The sequence below is a fragment of the Larus michahellis genome, chromosome 2, assembly GCF_964199755.1.
Source record: "Larus michahellis chromosome 2, bLarMic1.1, whole genome shotgun sequence".
Lineage (NCBI taxonomy): Eukaryota > Metazoa > Chordata > Aves > Charadriiformes > Laridae > Larus > Larus michahellis.
The window spans coordinates 9,581,209-9,598,384 of record NC_133897.1 but is presented as its reverse complement, the minus strand read 5'-3'; the positions used below and the strand labels follow the sequence as shown (position 1 = coordinate 9,598,384).

General features: G+C 36.6%; 1 protein-coding gene across 2 annotated transcripts in view; it reads left to right on the top strand.

Moving 5' to 3' along the window:
- Positions 1 to 16,204, top strand: part of PAXIP1 (PAX interacting protein 1) — a 32,292-nt gene extending 16,088 nt beyond the window's left edge. The window contains exons 7-21 of one of the 2 annotated variants that reach the window (XM_074574112.1): positions 1,334 to 2,060; positions 2,873 to 2,967; positions 3,948 to 4,043; positions 4,356 to 4,493; positions 5,839 to 5,960; positions 6,525 to 6,709; positions 6,840 to 6,883; positions 8,168 to 8,235; positions 8,624 to 8,726; positions 11,055 to 11,223; positions 12,990 to 13,090; positions 14,379 to 14,513; positions 14,597 to 14,672; positions 15,208 to 15,268; positions 15,718 to 16,204. In XM_074574112.1, coding sequence (XP_074430213.1) covers positions 1,334 to 2,060; positions 2,873 to 2,967; positions 3,948 to 4,043; positions 4,356 to 4,493; positions 5,839 to 5,960; positions 6,525 to 6,709; positions 6,840 to 6,883; positions 8,168 to 8,235; positions 8,624 to 8,726; positions 11,055 to 11,223; positions 12,990 to 13,090; positions 14,379 to 14,513; positions 14,597 to 14,672; positions 15,208 to 15,268; positions 15,718 to 15,733 — 2,136 coding nt within the window. In that variant the 3' untranslated portion in view covers positions 15,734 to 16,204. Of the gene's footprint in view, positions 1 to 1,333; positions 2,061 to 2,872; positions 2,968 to 3,947; positions 4,044 to 4,355; positions 4,494 to 5,838; positions 5,961 to 6,524; positions 6,710 to 6,839; positions 6,884 to 8,167; positions 8,236 to 8,623; positions 8,727 to 11,054; positions 11,224 to 12,989; positions 13,091 to 14,378; positions 14,514 to 14,596; positions 14,673 to 15,207; positions 15,273 to 15,717 lie in introns of both variants that reach the window. The other variant, XM_074574113.1, reaches the window with a different exon arrangement.
- Positions 16,205 to 17,176: the final 972 nt, after the last annotated feature.

Genomic DNA, 17,176 nt, shown 5'->3' with positions numbered 1-17,176 from the left:
TTCTGTAATTTTGACTTTTGGGACTTTTTGTGGGGAGCAGCGTGAAGATCTCTCCTCATACTGAGCCACGGAAACATTCTTTTTGTGTATGTTATTTTTAGTTATTGAATGTTTATACTGTGGTGCTGTCTAGATATTAGGGATGGGTGATGCATTGATAATCGTGGTTGTAAATGTATGCTGTACCAACAATATCAAAATTACTTACATGAAACCTGAGATGTTTCGAAGTGCATTGAGAAAACACTTGAGCCACCTCTAATGAAGGTGGAGGCCTCATTGAGAGGATACAGTTATTTGGCTTTGTGTTTTAGTGATGTGCTTTGGTTCCTCCCTCTCTCAGACACACATCACTGAAGTTTACACTGTATGTGATGAAATACAGTGGGTGAAGGAAATAAGCTTTGCAGGATTCACCAAAGCTGATTTCATGTTTAAAAGACTTTAAGAATGGCGAGTCTAGAGTTTCCTATTGTCCCTTCTAATTTTTAATAGGTAGCTTATATTAAAATATTTTAATAAATATGTAGAACTCATCCTAATCTATTAGGAATTTCCCTACTTTTCCCTTTTCTGATGCCTTAAAAACTCACTTGCTAACTTACGTCTGCTTAGTGTGAAACGTTTTTTCCCTTAACAGTGAGTTATGCATCTAAAAATGAAATTAAACTCTAGATTACTTCAGCAATCTGTATAAACCTAAAATCTGTTATTCTTAAGTACGGGTTGGTTAATTGTTTTGGGGTTTTTTCCAAGAAATTATTAGTGCTTAGCAGATCAATGTTTTTCTTTGTATTTTGAGATTCAGTTTAAAAAATAGACCTAAATATTCCTGAATTGGTTCAAAAGAAAGCAAGGTTGTATTAAGTTCCCATGTTTCAAACATTATTCTAATTACTAGAGGCATTATTTGCAATTTTTAAGTTAAAGAAAATAAGACTATGGAACTAAACTATGAACTTAATGGGCCAAGAGGATTGTGAAGTAAATGTTATAGTCGATTGAGCTGATCAATGTAGTTATTAATATAGTGTTAATAGTCATAATATTACCAGAGATATCATCACTAATACGGGGATGGTTTTTATTCTTAAATTTTGCTAAGATGTGCATTGCCTTGTATTAGGAGCCACATGTAGCTCCATGCTTCTCTTACGTGAAAGTCCTGTATTTTCATTTTGCTATTAACAGGTAAAGATTTTTGTTTAGCTCGCAATGCATTTAAGCATAGAGTTCTTTTCTTTTGAGAATTGTGTTTTCCCAGTAGTTCTTTAAGTGTTTTTAAAACTGAATGGCAACAAAAAGGTCACAAAAACTAATCTTTGTTTTCTAGATATTACAATCACTTTCAGCACCTACAAAAAGTTTAGAACAACAAGTAAATCATAGCCAACAGGGACATCCAAACGCGGTGCTGTTTAGTCAAGTGAAACTAACACCAGAGACACATTTATTGCAGCAGTCACATCAAGCACAGCAGCAACAGCACCATCCTCTCTTACACCTTCAACCTCAACAACTCATGCAGCTCCAGCAGCAGCAGCAGCAGCAGCAACCCCAGATTTCCCAGCAGACTTTCCAACAGCAACAGCCTCATCAATTTCCGCAACAGCAGCAGCAGGTTCATCAGCAGCACCAGTTCGCACAGCAGCAGCTTCAGTTTCCACAGCAGCAGTTACACGCGCAACAGCAGCTACACCGTCCCCAGCAACAGCTCCAGTTCCAACAGCAGCATGCTTTGCAACAGCAACTGCATCAGCTGCAGCAGCAGCAGCTACAGCAGCAGCAATTGCAGCAGCTGCAGCAACAGAATCTGCAGCAACAGCAGCTACAACATCAGCAGCAGCAAATGCAGCAGCAGCAGCTGCAGCAGCAGCACCTGCAGCGATTACACCAACAGCATCAGCAGCAGCAAATGCAGAATCAGGCGACGCAACACTTAACGCAGACATCTCAAACGCTACAGCATCAGGTTGCAGCCCAGCAGCCACAACACCACCAGCAGCAACAGCAACAACTGCAGCAGCAGCCGCTTTTTGGGCATGATCCAGCAGCAGAGAGTTAGTAATCATTGTCCTCTGATCCTGAGAAAAGTGGCTAATGACATGACATAATGTGGGTTAGAATACCAAAAAATAATGCTGTGTTTACAGTATGGGATTGTAACACTTATAAATGCCATTCATGGCTCAGGACCTGTTTTACTAATTTTTAGGCAAACATATATAAATTATAACTAAGGATGATCCAAAAATCGGAAAAGTATGAGAGCACTGAGAACATTCTCTTTTCAAATACATACTTTATGCCACCAGCATATAAATTATACTATAAGAACAGTGTTAGCCTACGCATACCATAAATTTTTTTAATTTTTTTTTTTCCTTTGGAAGAGGGGAAGGGGGAAGCTGTCAAACAGCCTAACACTGGGAAAGACGGCTTAGATTTAGGAAATACCAGTAAATTAATGAGGATTCAGTATCGGAAAGTTGTCGTACCTTGCCTTGAATTGTGTCCATGCTAGTAGAACTGAAAGCTTTTTAATTGTTCTGACTATTCATAGCTAATCTATATAAAACAGTTAAGTTGTTGTCTTACGTTTTCCTTTTGGTGCCCCTTCCTCTCCCCTTTTTAGCCCGTCTTTTTCCAGGAAAAAACACCCAGACCAAACACCCTGGGCTGAACTGCGCCTTTAGATGTGGCTGTCAGCTTGGAAATTTTGGATCCTACTTTTTCCAATAAAGATTTTCTTCAAAATTAAGTTTATAACCTGGTAATAGGAGAGATTAGTGTAGCAAATATGTTCTGAGATGAACTCTTTCGACTTGCGAGTATTTAATTTTTTGTTCTTTTCTGTGCTAAACTATTCTAGTTCCAGAAGAGTATTTCCTACTGGGCTGTGTCTTTGCAATTGCTGATTACCCTGAACAGATGTCTGACAAACAGCTGTTAGCGACCTGGAAACGGGTAAGATTCCGCTATATTTTTAAAAAACTATGATAACATAATGTCATAGTAACTATATTCTAAAAGAAATCATTGGAAGTATTTCAGCACTTTTCACTTTTCTTTAGGCATCCTTATGTGTAATGTTTGTTTTACAACCTAAAAAACATTATTCCACTGCAGCTGACCAGAAAAAGTAATAAAAATGCTTTAGATATGAAGCCTGGTTGAATTAGATCTTTAGTCAAAATATTGGCTAAGTAAGTTACAGCCTTAACTATTTCCTGAATGTTTTCAATTAGGCAGCTGTCGTGCAGCAAATGTAATATTGCATTGCTCTCTACCTTTAACTTGATTGTATAAAAAGACTTTTTTGCATATAATCTTGGCATTTAGTAGCCTGTGAGGTATCCACCTGAGTGAAAAAGATGGAAGAACAGAGTGTTTCTATTTTTTGCCAACTTCTTTTTCAGAAAAATCTGATTGTATCCTTTCCTAAATGAGAGGACTTTGGTGTTCTTCAGAAACTTCTGATGGATTTTATAGTTGAATTTTCCCTTCAATTTTGCATAATCAAGTAAGCTGTTGACATTTTTAACAGCACTTGTGTTTATTGCTGAAATAGAATTGAATAGTTCATGAAAAATTGTTTAATAGTTATACTGCAAAAATAAAAAAAATATGAGAAGGGTTTTTTTGTTTATATATCTTTATTTGTTTTTTTTAATTGATTCTAAAAAAATAGACTTTTTGTAGCTCAGTGAAAAGGTGCATATTTAATTTTGGTTTTTCCCTTTTTTTTTTTTTTTTTTTCAAAAACATTTTTAAGCTAGATAACAAACATTTTTGGGGGGGTAACTCTTCAGTGAAATGGTGCTAATGGTGACAATGTCCTAAAGAGCAGACTTTATTTAAGACTGTTCATTTCTTAGGGTATTTTTTAAATTGTTATATATATATGTATATATATATTAGAAGTTTTGGGTTTGTTCTCTTACCAGATCATTCAAGCACATGGTGGGACAGTGGACCCTACCCTTACAAGCAGATGTACACATCTTCTTTGTGAAAGCCAAGTCAGTAACATGTATGCTCAGGTAAGCAAACCAGTAACGTGTATTCATGCATGCTTTAATTTTATTACGGGAAACGTAGACCTTTCCAGTATGTACTTATAATTAAAGCTTTTCATGATGTGCTTTTTTATCGTTTGTGGTATAACAAACTTTCATAATGCATGTAGTAGATTTATCCCAGAGAACACGAAGGAAGATGCTATGAGAAGAGGGATCCTGAAAAAGTAGGGGAAAACAAATGATTAAAATCAAAGCTTTGTATTGTAGGAAAAGTTTAAAATAAAATAAAGATGTATTTTGGTTTTTAAAGGCTGTTTATGCACGTATTTGTAGGCTTTAAGAGAAAGGAAGAGATGTATTACAGCACATTGGCTGAACTCAATCTTGAAGAAGAAGAAAATGGTACCACCTCATCGAGCCCTTCATTTTCCAGTGGCATTTCCACCAGGAGGAAAGCCATGCTCTCAACACGTAAGAAGAAAAAGCTTCTAACAGATGCTCGGCTCATTACATGAGCAGTTAAAATATAGCTAGAAAGTGCTTAATCAAAGCAAAACACACATTTCTTTCGTCTTGGAAGAAAACCTTCTTAAGGTCCTGTGTTGATGTGGTGCATGCTACGGGGTGATTCAGAGTGCTTTGAAAGTCTCACTGAGTTCTGAGGGGTGAGGAGTAACACCTGTGTTGTGAATTGTTCTCTTAAAAACTGAGGTGCAAAGATTATGTGAGTTATACATAGCAGGACGGCAGGAAGCCAAGCTGCATAGTTTTTGATTAACAGCATGTCTAACAGTATATGCTTCCTGTACCATAACCAAATATTTTGAAGGTATTTTTTGAGGGTTTTTCTGGGTCAATACCTAGCAAATACCAGAAAAGGAAGCCTGTTCTGTTAATCAGAGAGCAGGAGGTTACAGTTCCAGTAACCTGTGCAATGAGGAGCCCCGAGGAAGTTGGATTTTGTGGCGTCGAAACATAGACTTGCATTTGAATCGGTTACATCTTGAAATACACTGTGCAACATAAAACAAGATTCCAAAGTATATGTTGGCATTGGATTTCTTTGTGCCGGATGCAGGCGTTCAGGATGATGGCCTTACTACTAGACTGTTCTAAAAGGTATAAAAAGAAATACAGGTTTGGGAAAATTAGAATATAACAACATGCATGTGAACACAGTGGTTAGTAGTAAGTGTAATATGTAATAAATGTAGTTTATTATCAACAACAACATTGCTGTTGCCTTTTCCTAAATAAAAGGAGAGAATAGCAAAAATTAAAAGTTGGCAAGACTAAGGATAAGAACGGGAGAGGTGGAATTACCGTTCACCACCTACGATCAGCTGACACAGTTTACTTGGCGCCATGGCGGGGTCGAGCACAGCGTTCAGGAGATTTTTAAAAGTAGAGTAGGGCAAGCAAGTACGTGTAAGCGTTTCTCTCTCTCCCTGAATGTAAACAACAGCAGAAGAAAGACGCGACGCATGTGCCAGAAGAAAACTAGCTGTGAGCTCTTTCATAGTAAAACGTTGTAGCCTTTAAATGAGAAAAAGCTGACCAGCAAAATGAAAATGGCTCTTCCTTAGTCAGAATTAGTGCTGAAAACCTGAAATGATTATGTATAAACAAATCACTTTTAAATTGTACTTTATTTATTCTACAAACCATGTTTTAATTTTCCATGTGCCATAGTTAACGATACTGTGTATTTCGCTGTAATGTAAAAAAGTTAGTAACACAAAAATACTTTCAACAGGAGTGTTTTGTAAGTACCATCTATGTTCAGTTATTCGTAACTGTCTGTTTCTATCTGTAGATAATCTCGGTGACAGGATTTGTTGATAGTGACAGAGATGACCTCAAACTGATGGCCTACCTAGCAGGTGCCAAATACACAGGCTACCTGTGTCGCAGCAATACAGTTCTCATCTGTAAAGAGTAAGTGGTTTATCCCTGCAGTATTCAGCTTCTCAGTTGCCTGTTGCCAGTTAGTGCTTTTCTTAACGTGAGGTGCTAATTACATGTCATCATAAGAATGTTAATTTTAATCAATTTTGTGATTTCATAGCAATAAATTTAGTGATGTTCTTTCTTGAGCTAATTTACTGCACACTGTAATACGGTAAATTTGGCCTGAAGACAGGCAAAAGAGAAGTCGTTTCCAATTCCACTGTTTCACAATATTTTATAAGTGATGCTGACTGTTACATCATCTATAAGTAAAATATCTTCTTTTTTAATAATTGTTTTAAAACGTCGGGGGTGGGACAATTAAGTTAAATCGAGGTCTAACTTGATTCCATTTGGGGCAGAAATACTCCCCTAATTGACTTGTTCTAGCACATAAAGGAAAAGTATTTTTTCAGAGTATCTACTTTGTCACAGTTAAAATAGATAATAGGCCAACACACATATACTGATATTTTAGGTTTATTATTAGAAATTGCTGTTTTAACTGTTTTATTAAAATATATTTTCTTTTCTTCATCTCTGAACAATAAGGCCCAGTGGCTTGAAGTATGAGAAGGCTAAAGAGTGGAGAATACCATGTGTAAATGCGCAGTGGCTCTGTGACATACTGCTAGGAAATTTTGAAGCTTTACGGCAGATACAGCACAGTCGGTATACAGTGTTCAGTCTTCAGGATCCGCTTTCTCCTAGTCAACATCTAGTTCTAAACCTTTTGGGTAAGAGCGGCAGGCCCCAAATCCTGTGTTCTGTAGCATTTATATATGTACCTGTTTAATCGATAGATGCATCTTCTGTTCTAAAGAACTTTGCAGTGCTTTCATTTGTGTTTTGTTCTTCATTTCCTAGATGCTTGGAGAGTCCCATTAAAGGTATCACCAGAACTTCTAATGGTATGTTGAATTATTGTGTATATATACAACTATTTTTGTAAGATTACTCTTTAGTGTTTTTAATGGGTGAGCACATGCGTGTATGTCGTGTGCAGCAGGCCAGAGGGACTTACGCAGAGCCGTGCTGAACCTCCTGGCTTTACTTCCTGCTAGTGTTCTCTCTATTTTATTTTGAGAAATCTGAGCAATAATCTTTTGCAGAACTAAGAACCTGCACTGTGATGTACAAAATCAAGTTACTTTTGAGACGTCTTGAGCTAGTGCTTCACTCTTCAATTTTTACGTCAAACCTTTAGAAAAGGCTTGGTATTTTTTGAGTCAATACGTAACACTATCTGAAAATGAGGCCACATGAGGGTTTCTAAGGCAGAGCACCAGAAATCTTTTTCGAGGATAGCTGCCTGTCAGACGGTGTTGATGCCATCTACTTTTTGCATTTTCATAGTTGAAATGTCTATCAAAAAGTGAGCGTGTGCGCTTTTCTTTCCAGCTGCTCTTACTAGCGATTGTCTAGCATAAAACCACTCATTCCTGAGAGCAGGGGACAAACCCCCGTGGCCTGTTCCTCCCAAAGGACCATCCTCACAGCAAGGCTGGAATAATGCTGCCTGTCTCTTTTTGGTCATGTGCCTCTAGCATTCCTCATTAAATTTCAGGTGTGGATTTGCAGGTTAAAAAGGAATTGTTGTCACAGGCTCCTGCAAGTGAGAGCTGTGGTTTCAAGTTACTCAGGCCAGGGAGAGCCTAAAAGCTGCATTTCTCTACTCCTGGGCAAACGCTCTAGTGGCTGATCTAGTACTGGGGAGACGGGAGGGTCTATCCAGTGAGTACCTGAGCATCCACTGGAGCTTCTCTTTATGTAGTTAGGGAACTTGAGCGTTTAAAACGCAGGTGCCAGTATTTTCTGTTGATATTTAAGCACCTGGAAGAATATTGTAGTCATCATGCATTTAACAAATGGACAAGTTTTTCACTCTCTTTCTCATTTATTTCTTTGGGTTTTCCATTGATGATTACGAGCTTTATTTAAAGGAAAAAAAGTCCCACCATATTTTATTTGGTGTACACTTACATTTTTACGTAACTTTGTGGAGAAGTTTTAGTTAATTCTCAGCTTTGCTCTTGAGTCAGTTGTGTAAGCAATAGGTGCACCAGTGCGCATTGTTTTTTTATGTTTAATTTTCTTTAATATAATCTCAGAATATCAATGTATAGTTTTCCTCTTTTCAGAAATTGGTTTCCCTGCTCCATTCAGATGTAAACATGTAGATGTTCTAATTTCAGGGTGTGAGGTTGCCTTTGAAACCAAAGCAAAATGAATCCAGTCTTCAGCCATCTGCCAAAAGAGCAAGGTAAGACGAGTGTGCCATCAGTGCCGGTAGTCCTTAATTGACTTTCCCACAGAAGTGTCAGCTGGCCATCAGTCTAGTTCCATCCTCTGCCCTGCTAATTGAAATAACTATAAATGGTTTTTGCATATTGCCAGCTCCTCAACTGGCAGGAATAAAATAATAAGTAGAGAGTGAAGTACTAAGAGAATTGTGAGAGAATAGAAGCAGGAGAAAATGTCCTGTTCTCAGCATGGCAATTTTTTCTTCACGAGACTGATCCTGCCTAATTCTCATTCATCTGAGTACTTCCATTGATAAAAGTTGCAAGAGTGTGCTTGTGTAGTTTTAAAATAATAATACAACTTTGGCCCCAAACTTCACATTCTGCTGTATTTCATGGATTTTGTAGGATTGAAGACCTACCACCACCTACTAAAAAACTCACCCCAGAATTGACACCGATGGTGCTCTTCACAGGATTTGAACCTATGCAAGTTCAACAGTACATTAAGGTGACTTTCATGCTTATCTCCTGTGAACTACATTGAAACATCTCCTAACTTTTTTCTTGATGTTGAATTTTTGCTATCTAAGACTCGATTAAGGTACATCTAGTGGATAAAACCCCATGCTTACTGGGGCTGAGGTTAGAGCATAGATTTACGTGAAATGAGCTTTGGTAAGTGTTCTGCTTTAGTTAACTACTTCGTGCTTCTGTGCTACTTATTTGTTCTTTCTATACGATTATTTAAAAAGCAAGAAGGCTGCTTCCACGTTTGTTTTTAAATCAGCAAACTTCATGACTAAATTTAGGTGAGAAAAGTAGTGATGGTTGTACTGGATGAGACCCAAGACTCTTCTAATCTAGTTGTTATCTGTAAGGCCAAATGCTTCAAAGCAAGCTGATGACAAAGCTTATGGCAGGTGTGAGATAATAAGTTCCCATGGAGATTTTGTTCTGTTCCCTCATAAAGCTGTACCAGAATTTACCTCTAAATAATTTGTAACATTCTTCTAATGGTATAAAAATCCAATCACTCCTTGAACCTTAATAACTAGTAAATATTTGTTCCAAAAGAACTTTTAATTTACGTTATTTGTCACATGTTGGCACAGGGTTTTTTTAACTGCTGATCTCAGTAGTGCATGAAAGATCCTGACGCCGATGCCTGCTCCAGCTAATCAAAAGTAAATGAGGCCTAGTCAGTGTACTCAAAAATACCTAATGTCTTTATTTTACCTAAACTTCTTTTTAAAGTAGTAAAAACTTTGGACTTTATTCCCTTGCGGTTGGAGCTTGGTATTAAATATTTTGGGACTTAAAATACTTTTTAGCTTGTCATGTAAAGTTCCAGTGTCAGCTCCTCATTTTTTTGTCATGTTGGTACCGGGTTAGTTATATGGAGAATCTGTTTTGGTAACAGCTATGGCTCACAGAAATGAAAAATCAACTTCAGCCTCGAAGCCTGTGAAGTTGAATCTAAACTTGTCAGCGATGATATCATCAAGACCTTTCAGAGTTCGGGTACCTACCTGAGTCTGGATACTCCCCGTCCTCTTGGGATGGAGGGGTGGGTTTTTTTGCCTGCATGCCCAAAGGGTTCCTTGAACGTCAGGGTGGAAACCTTACAAGATCTGCCCTCGTAGGTGTACAGCGTTTGAGGTGAACATGTATTAACTATGGAAATAACAGCCTTTGCCTTTTGTAGGTGTACAGGTGTGCTATTCACAGTGTGTTTATATGTACCCGAAGGGGATAAATAGTAGAGAGGTTCAGTGTCACTGAATACTATTTTTGTATATAATCTTTATGCAAACCGTCAAAGTAAGCCAGCACGGTAAAGAAAACCTTAAAACATTGTCCCTGTCTAACCTACTTGTTCGTTATTATCAGAGCAGTACAGAGGGATGGCAGAGATCTTTCAGGGCTTCTAATAACCCCATAGGGCTTCTCGCTTGGGTGTCTCCTGATGACTTTTGTAGTAAAATCACCCCAGTATGTTAAATATTTATACTTAAAGATATTGGTGGCTTTTTTATTCTTTTGTACAAAATGCTCGTCATAGAAAATCAGAAATCCCTGGTGCATAGATACTGAAGCTGTCCAAATATTTTTTCATTCTTTAAATGTTTATGAGAGGGAGCACTCTACTTGTAACTAACACCTGTGGTAATTTGATATGCCTCACCAGCTAATTAGTTGTATTACTAATCCCTTCAGATAATGACTTCTATCTAACTGACAAGGCAGCAACTGTGAAGAATTAGTTTGGGTTTGGTAGTTTAAACCAAGGAAAGGGGTAGTTACTGAGGGGTAGTTACTCAGTATCATCAAAAATACATGTGGAACTAGTGTATTTAAAGAACACGTTTTTCATGAGTTGCTTTTCTCTTCAAAGAAAATACTAGCAAAATTAAGTTTACTGTAGCTACAGGGTATGTTACACCTTCCATAGAAAAGAGCAAAATCATTAAATTTTCTGCTTACTTAAATTTAATAGCATGTTGTACTTAGATTTTAATTTGTATCTTATAATTATTTCTTTCCTTTCTTAAAAAAACAAAAAATAACAAAAAAACCCCAGAAAAACTGCAGAAGCAGAATGTAGCTTTCAGTCTTGCCAGATGAAATTTGTGTCTGGAAATACCTGGATATTCAATGCTGTAAATTCTGCCCTTTAATCATCTTCAGTAAACGAATGGCTGTAATACAGAATTTTCCTACATTTACTGTTTCGTTAGGAGCTTAGTTTTACTTGATGGTGATGTTATGATTCGTTTTTTTCCTCCAGTTTTTAAAGGACTGTTCCATTCTGATTTCTGTGTTGTACAACTTTCAGAAACTATATATCCTCGGAGGTGAAGTAGCAGAATCTGCCCAGAAATGTACCCACCTAATTGCCAGTAAAGTGACCCGAACCGTCAAGTTCCTGACAGCAATTTCTGTAGTCAAGCACATAGTAACTCCAGAGTGGTTAGAAGAGTGTTTCAAATGCCAGAAGTTTGTTGGTAAGTTAAACTAGTATCATCTTATATAGTAAACTGAAGGCTTGCTGATTTAAGTATGCGAAGAGAGCATGCATATTTAAATACACTTAATTGTTTTGACTTCTGACTTTAGTGTCTTCTCTTGCCAGTTTCCTAAAGAGTTCAGTTTTGACAGCAGAGATTTTAAGTCTACAGCAAATCTGACTAGTATAGTTAATAACTCATGTTATGTTTAAACAATTATACTAGCAGCTAGTTCGTATTTCACTTGAGGTTTGTATTTCACTTGGTGTCATTAAATAAGAAGAAATTATGTATTATTTTTTTATTAAGTTCTTTCAACAGAACATTTTGTTTCTTTTAGTTTTTATTTCATGTAATGTTGTTTCTTTCCATTAAATGAAGTAAAAAAAAATACTTTAAAAGTTGACTTTAGAGTGTTTAAATAGTTGCATGTTGTTAAGCATTATATTTCTTTCTCATGTGGTCCTTTGCAGATTTGATTACATTACTTTTTAAACCCCAAATGCTTTTGTTTTCAATATTTTTTCTAAAGTATTAGTTGTAAAGAACGAAGCCAATGTTGTAAATACAAAAATGCATTTAAATAATTAAAATTAATTGGTCTAGTACCGTAACTGTCTTGGAATATGTTGACTTTGTGTTTGCACCGCTTTTCTGTTGACAGCTGAAGAGAAAAACATAGATGGTTTAAGTCTACTTGACAAGGATGTTGAATCTGAAGAAAATCTTCTTAAAGGCTGATTATTTGTTTTATGATTGTTTTATGCTTTTTATATAATTCATTTGAAAGGAGCAAATGTATAGCATTGCTGCCTAACCATCACAAAGACTTAAATCAATAAACAGCAAGCATTTTTATAAGCATTTTTATAAATCTGGAGAAAGCGACTTGCTTGGTTCAGCATCAGTGAGCTGAGAAATCAATGCCTTTGAAAGCTGTTAGAAGATAAAGAAGGTCAGGGGATACAGAAGGATGACTGTTTTGATCTAGGACTTGAAGTACTTTACTTGTCTACTGAAATTTAGTCGATTTGTAGCTAATGGGCTGCCTTCAATTTTGTACCTAGTACAATGACTTAAAATACAGCAATTGTTTAGAAAAATTGTCCTATTGGTTTTCTTGGTCTTATGGAAGAGTGTTAACACCATCTCTTGCAGGTTGTCAGAATTATACTTGGAAAGACCAATTTGTTCTCCATATACATTCTGTTTTTCGTTAAATTTAAGTATTTTGAATTAAAGCTGATTTCGAAATGTGTTTGACATAGCTTTTTGTGAAAAGGTAAGTTAAGACTAAAATTCCATCCCTCATAAAAAAAAAAAAAAAAAAAAAGAAAAATCAGGTGAATAATAGGACAAGGGAAAACCAGATGGATAGGTTGTTCTGTTAAGGCAGCGTGAGGAGTTGAAGACAGTTTCTGGGCTTCCGTAAGTTGTTCACAGTGATTTGAACTTAAACTTAATCATTCTGCCTCTTTGTAGAGAATCAACAAATAAAAGTTCGCAGGTTCCCACAATAAGTTAGAAAAAGGGACTTTATAGGACAATGGTTGTTGCTAGATGCACAAGTGGAAAATACACACACAATTTTATTCTCCAAGTAGTCGTGGGTCATCCTTACAAGATGCCTAATCATGTTAAAATTAGTGAGTGTTTACCATTCAGAGGCACTCTCCCACCAAAGTTTTCTGATCATACTAGATCTTGAGTGACGTGGATGTTTTTTTCTTTCCTACATTACATCATCAGTCTTTCTTTTTCAGATGAGCAGAACTTTGTGCTCAGAGATGCTGAAGCTGAGGTGCTATTCTGCTTTAGTTTAGAGGAGTCTCTAAAGCGAGCACAAGTAGCTCCACTGTTCAAGGTAAGTGGTTTAAAAGAACATTTAAATACTTGGAGCTTTTCAACCTGATGTTTTAGGCATTGGGACCACAGCTCTTGTAGTCGAGGGCTATAAAACAGACTAGCATATAACGTGAAGCATTTGGTTTAAATTTTGTTTGTTACTTTATGCCTATATCCTGCCTAAGCATTGTTGGGATGGATCTAAGCTCTCTAAGTGACTGGATCCTGTAGATGTGAATAAAACATGCTCAGTATACGCTCAGTATAGTTAACAGTATTTGTTCTCTTACAAAATCTAGAACACTGCTCTATTATTTGTAAAATGCCACTTATGGAAGGGACTTTGCTCTTTTTTCAATACCGGCCTGATAGTCAAAGCACTTGCTCTTCAAACTGGGGGTCTGAGAGTGAGTTTGCACTTCAGCCTCAGGGAGTTCTGGTCCAATTCTCCTTGAAGACTGTACTTAGCACCAGGCTGTTTGCAGGGATGGTGCAAGATGGTTTTCATGCCTCTGGTTAAAATTGTGTTACAGTGCAGAGTGCAGAAATCAAAGTTGCTAGAGATTCTTCAGTGTAACTGAATTTGAGACTTCTTGAGGCAAACCACCTAAAAAGGGTATTTTTACAACTTGTAATGAAGAAGAATCTGTGTCTTTTATTAAGACTAAATAATACATTTCACTCAGTTTTGCAGTCTAAATGGCAAGGTGGTTTGGTTTTTTTTTATTCCTAGCTGGTAAACAAAGATAATCTACTTTGTGATCTGATCACCTCCATCAGTCTCAGTCATGCAGGAGGATAATTTTTGTCAGAAAGTAATACATTGGCTACCAATTAAAAGCTGAAAGTTCTTTTGTGACACTTGAGATGTCCCTGTGCTTGAAGAAACAAGGAACACTGTTGTTCCTATAGTCTTACCAAGCTGCAGTTAACTTTTTTGGGGGGGGTTGGTGGATTTTTTGTTTGGTTTTTTGGCTTTTTTTTTTATTTTTCTTTAACCATAGTTTAACCTGTGGTCATTTGAAGGTTTCCTGGTTATTATTTTAAAGGTGTTGAAATAGGCACACCTGAGCTGTTCATATTTATTAAACTTGTGGGTTTGCCTCACCGGGAAAAACAGATCAGTGCTAATTAAGGACAACTCAACAGCTGATGAAATTTGTTGCTTTAAGCTGTGGTATCTAACACCAGCTTACAAAGCCCGCCCTGTGATTGTATAGGAGTAACATGATAATAAAACTTGACGTCTTGCAGAAATCAATTGACAAAATAATGCTTTTTTCTTATTCTTTCTCTTCTCTTTTTAGGGAAAATATTTTTACATTACACCTGGAATTTGTCCCAGCCTTTCCACCATGAAAGCTATTGTGGAGTGTGCGGGAGGAAAAGTATTATCTAAACAACCTTCTTTTCGAAAACTCATGGAGCATAAGCAGAACAAAGTGTGTACAGTGTTGCTTTTGAAAATGTATTAGTAATACCTTACTGTGCTATTCTGAGCTCACCGTTAGTTTCTTTTGTTTAGAGTTTGCCTGAGATAATCTTGATTTCCTGTGAGAATGATCTTCACTTATGCCGAGAATATTTCGCAAGAGCCATAGGTATGTATAAGCTATCAATGTAATTTGAACAATACAACTGGTGTTTTAATTTTTTTATTATTATTATTTTACAAGTACACATCTTTTGAAGCTCTCAGGTAATAACAGAGGAATACGTGGTCTATCCTGCAAACCGCAGAGAAATCTGAGCCAGCTGTTTGCTAGATTTTCTAATAAAGGTATTTTATAGCCAGGTCACCATAAATCACTGGCTTGAACTTGAGGCTTCTGTCCTGCCTGAGGCAAGATTACTGTCTCAGTATTCATCGAGTTAGTTAAAGATTTGGGGTTTTTCACTATCTATTTTTACTGAACTGTAGAACCCCAGGACACGGTGTGTTTATTAATAAAGACATGCGCTGGAAGCCTAGCGCCGTGTGTAACAGCTAACAGTAGGGCTCTGGTAATGGTGGGACAATACTCCCTTACACCTTTGCGTGGAGAGCAGAAAGGTACAGAATGGCCCCTCCTGACAGACATGAGGCAGAATGTCTTTGCAGGGTGTAAAATCTGTGCATGTTTTTGGTATTTCCAGATGTCCACAATGCTGAGTTTGTCCTGACTGGAGTACTTACTCAAACACTGGATTACGAATCATATCCTTTTTGTGTAAAGGCTGTCCACTGCTTGGGGAACTGTAGTTTACTGAAAGGTTTTCTTAATTATGAACTCATTATTTATAATGTTTTAGGATGTGTAATGTTTACTTGATGGGAGGGCAGTTTAACACCCAGAAACCTAGCTTAAATTCAAAGTGGAATTACTTTTTGATAGGAAGTACTTCAGTGGAGGTGGGAGTCAGGGTTGTCAGAAAATAACAATACTAGAATATGAAGCAATAGGAAGAAAACAACTTGTCATGATGGAAAATATTGGTCACGAGTTACTTGTGGATGAGGAAAATAGCTTTTTACTGAGGATTATAAACCCTGTTTGATAAATGCAGTGTAGGAACCAGTAGGAGTTCTATGTCTTTATGTATGTTTTTTATAAAAGTTCTATTTTGCAATCATTTCTTAAAGTTGTTCTTTCTTAACAAACATACATATAAATTTACTTGATGGGTAGTAAAATGCCTTACTGCTTCGGAATCCTTGGAGCATTAAATCTAGCTGTTCAGCCATTGTACAAAGCAACTAAAACTTCCTGTGGATGCTGTTTTCCAGCTGTTTTCCTAGGGATGATGAGCAGTTTAAAGCAGGAAAGCAAAAATAAACTGCATCTTTTTTAGGATGTGTAATTTTATTATGCTGAAACATAATTTACTATGTTTTGTATTATACTACCATTTTAAAAGAGCCCACTTTAGCTATCATGATTAGCCCGTTTTTAAACATTTTAACGTAAATGATGGTACTTCAGCCAAAAGTGTAATTTGGATGTAAAAATAAAAGGGCTTGCTATCTATTAAATTATGGATGTTGAAGATGAAAATGTTTTGTACTTTATTTTTATTTCTTATACTCTATTTTCTTTTATATTGATATTTTGCCCACATTTTAAATAAATGTACTTTTAAATGTTTTACTCTATATTTTAGTGGTGGTTCATTTTTTTGAATACTGTGCAACAATGGCACTCTGGTAAGAGTAAATTACTCAAATCTTTTTCCAAGCAATGTACAATTATTTCAAGCTTATTTCACCAGGTATGTTTTAATATATGAAATCCCAGTGCTTTAAAGGGAAATCATTGTAAATGTATATATGTGTTTTTACTGCAACAAAGAAATAGCTTGAAGGAAGGAGGAAATATAAGCCCACATATTATGCTGTTGTGATAACTTGTTTGTATAGTGAGTTTTACTAAATAAATATTAAAAACTAGTCTCCCAAATCTATATTCAGTTGTATTTCCTAATACACGCACAGTTCTAATAACCTGACTTTGCCATTTTTGTCAGTTCAGATTCTAGTAGATGAAAAAGTTATCCTAAAAGCATTTATTGTTTGATCAGCAAGCCATTAAACTCCGGCTGGGGATTGCAGATATCTCCTTCTCTGTATGTCATCAAGTGTATTACAGCGCCTTGTGAACCATTCACGGAACGATTCAAAATACAAGATAAAAACCTACTTTAAACAATAGCTTATCATGCTATTTTTTTTTCAAACATTTTGTATTTCTATGCAGAACCATTTTACAGAGAAGCTTTTACAATTACAGTATCATTAAACTGAGGTAAGCTGCTATTTTTAGTGTATGCAAAGCTTTCTACAGAGAAATTATTCATTTCAAATGTCTTTTGTGCTATGGCTTAAAAGGTAAATCCAGCTGATACTTGGCCACTGTTTCTGTTGCCTTTTTTCCCACATCTCAGTTCAACAAAGTGCTCAAGTGAAGGACAAATTCAAGCTGTAAAAACACAGTGGGAGTAAATTTCAAGATGGGTGAATTCCCACGGAGGTCAGTACCGTGCCTCTTGCCTGTTACGGCTGCCTCTGGGTTTCCCAGCTATCCCAATTTATTCCTGGATTTGGCGTTTCTGTTGTAATCAATAAGGG